At 57.3% G+C, this 9947-nt stretch overlaps 1 protein-coding gene across 6 annotated transcripts; it reads right to left on the reverse strand.

Annotated features, from left to right (window-relative positions):
- Positions 1 to 343: 343 nt before the first annotated feature.
- LOC109502001 lies at positions 344 to 9818 on the reverse strand. Of its 6 annotated transcripts, XR_006601208.1 has the most exons (7): positions 9711 to 9818; positions 9403 to 9494; positions 8751 to 8923; positions 5177 to 5334; positions 4930 to 5009; positions 4764 to 4823; positions 4589 to 4669 (listed from the first exon to the last, which is right to left on the reverse strand). XR_006601208.1 is itself a non-coding variant. In XM_045062530.1 (5 exons), the coding sequence occupies exon 5, from the start codon at positions 2072 to 2074 to the stop codon at positions 1151 to 1153; it is 924 nt and encodes a 307-aa protein (XP_044918465.1). In that variant the 5' UTR covers positions 2075 to 3639; positions 5177 to 5334; positions 8751 to 8923; positions 9403 to 9494; positions 9711 to 9818; the 3' UTR covers positions 344 to 1150. The 6 variants fall into 6 exon arrangements, 3 of the variants coding, with proteins under 3 accessions (XP_044918465.1, XP_044918467.1, XP_044918466.1); XR_006601207.1 differs by having other exon boundaries at positions 4764 to 5009; XM_045062530.1 differs by lacking the exons at positions 4589 to 4669; positions 4764 to 4823; positions 4930 to 5009 and adding an exon at positions 344 to 3639.
- Positions 9819 to 9947: the final 129 nt, after the last annotated feature.

Genomic DNA, 9947 nt, shown 5'->3' on the forward strand with positions numbered 1-9947 from the left:
GGAGGGGGCGGGCGGGGACTCATCAGGATGCTCAGGCACAGGGGGCAGGGGGACGGAGAGTGGGGAGGAGCCCATCAGAGGGGAGGTCTGCCATCCACCACCAGCTCCAGGTCGGGCGGGGTGACTGTGGGTCTGAATTGGGGTCTGAACCTCTGCTGTCCGGGCCCTGCAGCCCAGCGAGTGGGGGACAAGCAGGCTTGATTTGCAGGCTGGGCAGGACAGAGAAACAGCAGCTGTAGGTTGTATTTCTGCGGGCGACCGAGAACGGGTCATGTTGCAGATTTTTACCCAAATGCATTCTCCCCCCCACCCCCAGACAAAGTGACAACCGTGATGTCACAGCCACCTTCCTACAGGAAGATTTATTCTAGCGGCTCAGACTGCACACCTGGACCCACCGAAGTGTACCTGCCAAGGCTGAAAGGACACGTTTCTCTCCCCCGTGTCCCCAGCTAAGCATCTGCTCTCACGAACGGTGACCCACCACACGGCCCTCAAGTATTGAGTTCCAGGGCTCTCGATGTGCTTGGAAAAGCCGCCACAGAGGCTGGTGACCCTCATGGCGCTCCCTGAATTCTGTGGGGCGAGGTGGGGGGGGGCACCGCTCACCTAAAAACTTCTCCCTGTATGTGTCTTCGTGCCCAAATTTCCACTTTTTATGAGGATCCCAGTGGTAGGGGATGTGGGCCCTCCCAGTGACCTCCTCTTAATGAATCTCATTTCCAGATAAGGTCAGGTTAAAGATAAGAACTCAACATGAACCTGGGGGGACACGGAGGACCCATGACAAGGACCGGCCCAGAATGAAGGGGGACCCTCAGTTTTGAGAGAGACGTCTCTGATAAGGAACTGAGACACCCAAGCCAGGAGGCTGCACAGAGGCCCCGCTGGACGGGGGACACGCCTGGAACCGTCACCCCCACTCACGGCAAACCTGCCTGTCTGCTCGTGAGACGTGACTGTGCAGGCCCGGCCGTCCCCAGCCTCCAATTAACGCCGACCCGGCGCGGCCGTCTCGCCAGCCTGAGCCTCGCGGCCCTGCCCGCCGCACCTGCAGACGGGGCCCAGGGCCTGGAACCCGGCCAGGCAGGCCCCCCGGCTCCTCCTGCTCTGGTCTCGGCACGCCCCGGACGGCCTCTGCTGGGCCGCGCTAACCCCAGCCCCCCGAAGGCTGCTCCCAGGTTTTTAATTGAATGTTTTCAAATTTTGTACTCGAGCCCGGAGGCACTGTGCTCTCAGAGGGCGTGATTTTACAAATTGGAGAAAAAGTAAAATAAAATAAAATAAAATAAAGGAAAGGTCTTTCTGTTCTCTCCCTCCCCCACCCCCACGCTAGGGGAAGGCAAGCGTAAGGAGGCCGTGTTGGGGAAGCCTGTGGACTCGCTGTAAAAGCCCATAGCCCTGTGGTTCCCTCACAGCCCCTCGAGGGGCTCACCTTTAGCACACACGACAAGAGACTCCCGCACTCCGCCCGCCCTCTGACAATTGTCCGCTCAGGTCCGTCTGGCACCCACTTCCCGGCCCCTGGGGCCCGATGACCGGCCTGCCGAGATCTCTGGGGACTTCCCTCTCGGGTCGCAAAGCTGTGAAATGAGACCTCACACCTGCTCGCTGCCTCAGTCTCCAGCCCGGAGAAGGCCCGCCTCCCAGGGAGCAGGGGTGGGGAGGGAGGGCGGCAGAGGGAAGGGAGAGTTGTGAGGCTGTGCGTCCACTTGTCTGTCTGTAGGGCGCCTGTTGTTTTCTCTGCCCCTGAAGGAACCCTGACACCTAGAGGCGCCGGAACTATAAGGGACCACGTGTGGGGACAGAGGGGCCTTAGCGGGCCACCCACCAAATGCACTGGCGGGGAGTCCCCTGCGGGCGGCACCTTCCCGACCGTCTCTGGAGGCCGAAGCGTCTGCAGGGCGGGCCTGTGACCAGGTGTGGGATCTGAGCACAGCCGAGGCCCTGAGCCTGGCCGCGGAGGCCCGGGGAGGAGTCTGATTCTGCTGGGACGTCCCTGCAGCTGGAGGGGAGGAGTCTGATTCTGCGTCACACCCTCTCTCTGCGTCTCTGAGATTCCATATGAACGCATGGCCCTGGAAGAGCCCCAAGGCCTCTACTGAATTTAACATTTCTACACAGAAATAGGACTGTGTCACTTCCTGTTTAGAAACTTAAAGTGATTTGCCATCACCCACAAAACCTCGGTTTTCAGTACTCTGCCTGCCTCTCACATCTCCTCTCTCTTACTCACCCCTGTAGACACACCTGCCCTCCAGCCACCCTGCAGCACCTGTGGAACCCCGAACTCCCTATCCCGCTTGGGCCGGAGCCTCTAAAGATGTTACAGCCTCCACCTGATGAACTCCTATTCATCCCTCAAAACCCAGTTGACACGGCCTCGTTGCAGAGGTGTCCTTTTTCCTCTCGGCAGAGCTTATGAGTCTTACCTTCCTGTTCTCACATCCCCCATTATATGCCGAGCACGGCGGACGCCCTCCCTCCCGACCACTCGCTCCTCCACCATCAGGACGATGTCTGGTTGTGGTCAGGTTCCCGGGGTGCCAAGCCCAGTGCCTTCCCCACGGCAGGGGCCCAGGTGCTCTTGTGAAAGAACGTGACGTGAACACCTCTGCAGAGAATACACTCCAAGCCAAGGAGGCACGCACGACCGCTCACCACCTGTTCAATGAAGGGGCCTGCTTGGCGCACGACCTCGCAAAGCATGGCGGGGAAGAGTCTGGGCTCAGAGGCACTGAGTGCAGAGACCGATTAGTGAGGCCCGCCACGGACAGAGGACGGAGGAACAGACGGAGCGACAAGGCTCCAACCTGATGGAGCTCGCCCCAGAGTCCCTCCGGGGCGGTGGAACAAGGAAGGAAGGGACATTTGGGGGCCCCCCAGATCCCCAAGCCAACGACCTCATTACCCCTCGGGACCTCTGTCCGGGAGGAATCAGCCCCGTGTGCCTGAGGCCGCGTGTCAGCGTGGCTCTCCTCCCGGCGCCCCAGAGCGCCGGCCGTCCGCCTTGCTCGCTGAGACGGCTGGTGCGTAGCCTTTTCCGAGACGGGTCGGAGGCTTGTGCCTTCCGGCAGAGTGAAGGACAAACCCGGGTCTTGCTTTCCTGCGTCTCGGTGGTTCCCTGTTTACGCCGTAACCGCGGGCGGGCGTGCATCTGGCAGTGCCCCTCTTGTGCTCCACGCCAGCCGGGGCGGTCGTGCCGCGCGGGCATTCTACCGGGACGTGTGTGTGGGCCGCAAAAACGAGGCCCTCACGGACTCGGACGACGTGGACCGGATCCCGAGGGAAGGGGGTGACCCTCGGCCTCATTGTCCCCCTCTGACGAGCAGGAGACGCCGTGAGCCGGGCAGCGGAATCAGAACCCGGGCAGGAAATGAGCTGGTCCCGCCTGCCACGGGCTGATGACAGAGAGCCTCTCCCAGTCTCTGGGAAGTCCCCCATCGGGCGGCCTTGAGCCCCAGTCTGTCACAGCGCGAGGCAAGAACAAACACGAACAGAAGTGACAGCGCGGGGGACGGGCGGTGCCGGGGGGTCCATCCCAGCGGCAACCCCGGGCTGCAGCTCTGGGGTCGGGGTCCTCGTCCACAGTGTGTGTGGGAAGCCGTGGACACGATGCCAGATTTCGCGGATCTCCAGCTGCAGAGGACAGAGCGAGGGGCCCGTGAGAACCCAAGCGCTCCTCCCTAGGCCCATGAACTCCCGTGATCCTCGTTACGGTGATAACCAAACAGGAACACGCACGTGCGTGTTCTTGGCGCCCTCTTCTCAACATCCACGAGGTGGACACCACCGAGAAGGCCATCAGATGACGAATGGGAAAGCAGCCCGTGTGTTCCTCGGGCGCCGAACGCCACAGCACCCACACGGGCTGCCACGGGCTTAACCTTGAAAACGTGGCGCTCGGCGAAAGGACCAGTCACCAAAGACCACATATCAAAAGATTCCACGGACGCGCGGTGTTCACGGTGGGCAAACCCACGGACACAGAAAGTGGGCTCATGTCCGCCAGAGGCTGGAGGAGCAGAGAATGATTGCTGACACGTTCGTACGGGTGTCCATCTGGGGTGATGAAGTGTGGAAGCAGACAATGGTGACAGCTGTGTCACACTGCGAATGTCTTTCGTGTCACTGCTTGTACGTGTCCAGTGGTGTGTGTTTTAGCACAACGAAAACGGTAACTCTGCCTCCGTGTCCATGGGTGGATGGATGGATAAAGAGGTGGTGTGTATATACAGTGGGATGTTGGTCAGCGTGAAACAGAACAAGATCTTACCATATACAACACGGATGGACCTTGAGGGCATCGTGCTACGTGAAGTAAGTCACACAGGGAAGGACGACCCTGTATGACCCCAGCTCGCACACACAGAGCAGACTGGCATTACCGGAGCTGGGACGGGGGTGGGTAAAATGCGTGAGGGGTTGCCAAGGGACCAACTTCCAGCTATAAAATAACGAACTCACAGAGACGTGATGTGCAGCAAGGGGACGATCATTAACAACACTGGGTTGCGTACTTGAAAGCTGCTAAGAGGACAGATCTTAAGAGTTCTCAGCACGTGATAAAACTTGGAAGTACGTGTGGTCACAGGTGTTCGTCACATTTATTGTGGTGCTCACTTCGTGGTGTGTGCAAATATGGAATCATCACATCGTGCACCTGAAACTAATATAACGTTCAACGTGAATTGCACCTCGATAAAAATAAATAATAAGAATGATAACTAATAAACATATGGCATTTTTGAGTTTATACACACCAGGTGCCGAGCAAAATGATCTCATGTTTTCTCTTACTTTTTATGTCCCCTGCTGAGATCCTGTTTCATAAGGAAAGACACGAGGAGGTGAGGCTGTCGCTGGTGGAACACGGACCCCAGATTCTAGCCTAGTTCTGCGCAAGCCCAGGTCCACAGTGCTACTCACTCAGTGATGTCTTTCATTCCTGACAATGGAAGGGCTTCGCGGTGAACTAATTTGGAGAACCTTTCATTACACAGGTTAACCTGGTGGACAGAGCATTTTAGAGCCTTAGAAACGGGACTGAGCATTTTGAATCTCCAAGGGAGAAGGACCTAAGGCACTGTTTTCCCAAACGCATTCATAAAAGTAATGTTTTTCGGGCCACCTGTTACCACGTGATAGGAACTTGGCAAACACTGGGCTCAGTTACCTCTTTTGCTCAACTGCACTGTGGTAGGAGAGGACAGACTTCCAGTCCAAGGTGACAACCAGTAGAAAGGAGCAGGCATTCAACCAGGAGGTGGATGTGGAGAAGATGGAGACAAAGCACACCCAGGGAGCCACTTCAAGTTATTCAAGGTCAAAAAGCTGGGGAGATAATGCAGTAAAGGAGGCAGATCTTAGCAGGTAAATTCCATAATTGGATGGCACCTTGGAGATTGTGTAGTCCAACCATATCCATCCACTCATCCATCCACCCACCTCCCACTCGTTCATCCATCCATCCACTTATTCTTCCATATATCTGTCCATCCATCCATCCACTTAGTTACCCATCCATCCATCTGTCCGTCCATCCATCCATCCATCCATTTATCATCCATCTATCATCTGTCCATCTGTCCATCCATCCATCCCTCCATCCATCCACCCGCTTACTTATCCATCCATCCATCCACCCACTTAGTTATTCATCCATCCATCTGTCTGTCCATCCATCCATCCATCCATCCATCCATCCATCCATTTATCATCCATCCATCTATCATCCCTCCATCTGTCCATCCATCCATCCATCCATTTATCATCCATCTATCATCTGTCCATCTGTCCATCCATCCATCCCTCCATCCATCCACCCACTTACTTATCCATCCATCCATCCATCCACCCATCCACCCATACAATGGTCCACCCGTACATGCATCCATCTACCCACTTATCCTCTGTACATTCAGAACATGCTATTTGAGGGTCTACAATGTATGCTACACAGTTAGAGTAATTGGGGCTCTAGTAGTGAAAAAAATTATTTCCCTCTACGAGGAAAGACAGGTAAAAATAAACAAGCACTTGTGTAATATGTTAAAGGTATCCAGACTGTGAAGAAAACTAAGCACTGGTAGGAACCAGAAAGTGATGAGGTAACTCCCCCTTTTGATCAGCCATTCCCAATGGAAACCCCTCTTCACTGAAAGTCTTCCTTATCGGAACCTCAATCGACATCCTCTAGCTTTTGCCCCTTGGTGCTAACTTTGCTCTCTGAGATGCTCCTCTCCCCCATGCCAGGTATCCCGGAGTCCGATCAGGTCCTCGATGAGCCTTCTCTGACCTGCATGAGGTTCACGGCCTCTGCTTTTCCTGACGGCTCACCACTCACTCGGTGTTCAGTCCGCGTTCACTGTATACTTCCTGGGACCAGACTCTGTGTGAAGTGCTCACTGTACGAAGCTGAGTGAGACCAAGAACTAGATTTTGAGTTGTTCGGACTCTCAGCAGGGGGAAAAAGATCTTCAACGTAACGTACAATGAAGGCATGTAGGCATGCTCTGCCCAAGACCACGGGCATTGCAGCAGCCTCCCACTGGCCTCCCTGACTTCAGTTGGGCCCTCCCGAACCGTCCTGTCCAGTGGAGGGTCCACGAGGTTCTTTGCAGAACATGAGCCAACAGGCAAGAGCACATCAACGGTGTTTTTGTGGGGGCAGCGGGGGAGAGCAGCAAGTAAGTAAGTAAACTATGGCAAATCCACTTGATGGGCCATTATTCAGCATTTAAAATCACTGTGAAAAGTTCTGTGTCATAAAACAAAAGTGCTTTTCACCTGACGCTGAATGCAAACGTAAGTTCCCGAACTGAGTGTGAGTGTGAGTGGCTGCGTGAGGCGCGCATCTGCTTGTGGAAGGAACTGGGGGTCCTTTATGCTGGACGCCAGCAAGTGAGACCAAGTCCAGAGGGCAGGGGGCCCATGCCCACGTTCAGGGGCCAGGAGCAGCCTCACACAGTCAGCATCTTGAAGACGCTGAGGAAACCTGGGCACGGAGTGGCTTCTTGAGCCGGAGCAGAGCTCACGTTTTCCTCAAAGATAACCCAATTGGTCAGAGCACATGGGGACCGGCCGCCATTTGCAAACTCACCAGGTAACGGCTGGGGCTGGGCTGGGGCTCTGTGCGGGCCCAGGTCTGCCGCGTGAGGTAGGGAAGACTGATGGGAAGGTGTGGATGCATTCAAGGCTCCTGCTCTATAGCCCTCAGTGTCTTCCTAATGGACCGGTCCTGTTTAGGGTCCCGTCTGCTGAGAGGGCCGTGTGTTCTGGAAGGACCAGCCATGGAGCCGATGGGTCTCCACGCACCCAGTGCCGCTGCTCCCCAGGGGCCTGCACAGACGACCCTGCTGCAGTTGGGGGCTGCGCGGAATAGAAATAAGGCGAAGCAAGGGAGAGAGGATGTGCCTCCGGCTCTGCCTTCAGCCGAGCTGACCATTCCTTGTCTCCGGAGAGCCTTTGCCATGGATGGGGCGGGGCTGGGGACTCTGAGGATCAAGAGACAGGCCCCTGTCACCAACAGACTTACAGCCTAATTAAGATGGGGAGGATGACGGCGGCCAAGCCTGCCCCTGTGTGTTGACGAGCACAGACCCCGTGCTGTGGACTCAGGCGGGGCCCCTCCAGGGAGACCTCGGAGAAACGCCACCTGACTTGCAATTTCAAGAGACCTTCATCAGCAGAGAGATGATGCAGGTGCGTGAAGGGCCCGCTTGGAGGACCTAGGAAGGAGGGCCTGCCCTGGGGAGGGAGGTCACAGTTCCCTGGCGCTGGAGGACGCCGTGCAGGGGTGGGGGAGGCGCCTGAGGACACGGACAGGGTCGTGTTAGGGGGGCAGGTCCTCAGTGAGGGAGGCCTGCGTGTGAGGAAACTACCTCCATTTCTCCACTGAGATGTGCAGTGAGATGTGGGCTTGCACTCACACACACATATGTACACACTCCAACATGCACACATGCGCACACACTCCCGTCTATATTTACACACTCAAACATGTACACACACACATGTGCACGCTCCAACATGCACACACGTGTGCACACACATATATACACACTCCAACATGCACACGGGCACACTCCCATCTATATTTACACACTCCAACATGCACACACGTGCACACACTCACATACATATGTACACACTCCAACATGCACACGGGCACACACATGCCAACACGTAGACACACACACACCCATGCACTCGTGTGTACGTATACACCCACATGAACGCACACATGTACACATACGGTCACATGCACACACCTGCACACACGAGTCCACATGTGTGCACACATATACAAACACACACAGCCTCGCAAATGCACGTGTGCACAAACACATGTGTGCACGTGCACACGTCTGCTCTAACGTGGGTGCGCACACATATATGTATACGTGCGTGTGTGCTCACACATGTACTTTCACACACACTCAAAAATATGCACACAGGCACTCTCATACACAAGCACTTATCTATACTTGCACACACGTGCACACACTGAACCGCAGGCCGACAAGGCGAAGCAGCCCAGGGCCTGGAGTCAGGAGGCCCGTGAACCCTGCACACACCTGTCCTGTCCCTGGCGCCCTGCTTCGTCAGCTGTGGTTGAAGACCATGCCCTCAGGGAGCGGTGGTGGGGACGGAGGGATCCACGCAGGGGAGGGACAGGTGTGCCCGCCCTGTGGCCCGCAGTCAGGGCTCAAGAGCCCGCACCTGAGTATCCCCGCGTACATCATTACCTGTGTGACGGGCTGCCGGGGCACAGAGCCAGCCTGTGACATCGAGGGCTCAAAATGCCAGCGGGTGTAGGAACGGAAGCAGACACTACAGCTTGCTCGCTTTTAACAGTGAGCCGACCTCCCAGAACCGCTAAGGAAGTCGTCTGATTCGTGGGATGAGAGGGAGGGGTGAGCTGGGGGAGGAGGAAGAGAAGGAGGGGTGCATCTTTTCCCCTGGTTCTGGCCTCCACCCATCCCCCGGCCCCCCACCTGGACCCCGCGACCCCAAGGTCCTGCTCAGCCAGGGCCTGCATCCCTCCCGGCAGGGCTCACGCTCCATCAGCGCAGCCAGAGTCACAAGGGCTGACTGACCGGGCCTCTGTCCCCTTGGACAGCTGAGGCCCAGCACGGGGTAGGGGAGGATAGCCAACGTCCCACGGCCAAAGGGTGGCAGAATCGAGCCCCAAATGGAGCACGAGATCATCTGGGATCCACCCCGAGGTCGGTCCTGGGAGGGGAGAAGGTTCTGGAACGGGCCGCTGGAGGTTGCTGTGGACCAGGCTCTGTGGCCAGGAGGCGGCCTCGCCCCTGACCGGGGAGAGACGGGTGGGCAGACCCCGGATGGCACCCTCTGAAGCAGCTGCCGGAGTCCCAGGCCGGCCTGGACACCGACCTCCTTCCCCGGGGGCCTCCTGCCCAGGGCGGGGCGCCCGGGGATCGCCCAGCTTGCAGAGGGCGTCACGGGGGCTGAGGCTTTGGCAGTTACTGAAAAGAAAGCACGGTTACTATTCATGTCTTGTGTTGAGAAATCTCTATATAAAAGTTTCACAGCCGCACATGTAAAAGGGGTTTTTACTGGCTTAACGTTCTCCCCTCCTCTCCTGCCCCCATCCGGAACCTCGCCTTTTGTCTCCTGCCTCCCACGAGTGGGGGTCTTCAGACAGCTGCCGCTGGGCCCCCCGGGACGCGTGGAAACTTCACCTGCAGGGAGTGGGGGGGGGGCCACTCCGGGAATCGCGCCCGGGCCCCTGTGGTCCTGTCCTTCCTCCATGCCACCCCCCCTGTGATGCCGCCCCCCCACGTGACACCGGCCCCCGCGTGACGCCAACCCCCACGTGATGCAGGCTCCCCGTGACGCCAGCCCCCCTGTGACGCCGCCCCCCCTCCGTGACACCACCCCCCCCCCGTGACACCACCCCCTCCCTGTGACTCCGGACA

Source organism: Felis catus, chromosome B4, assembly GCF_018350175.1.
Source record: "Felis catus isolate Fca126 chromosome B4, F.catus_Fca126_mat1.0, whole genome shotgun sequence".
Lineage (NCBI taxonomy): Eukaryota > Metazoa > Chordata > Mammalia > Carnivora > Felidae > Felis > Felis catus.

Bases quoted from the DNA above. Each gene is read 5' to 3' on its own strand.
- LOC109502001 (XM_045062530.1), bottom strand. From the start codon at position 2,074: ATGCGTTCATATGGAATCTCAGAGACGCAGAGAGAGGGTGTGACGCAG.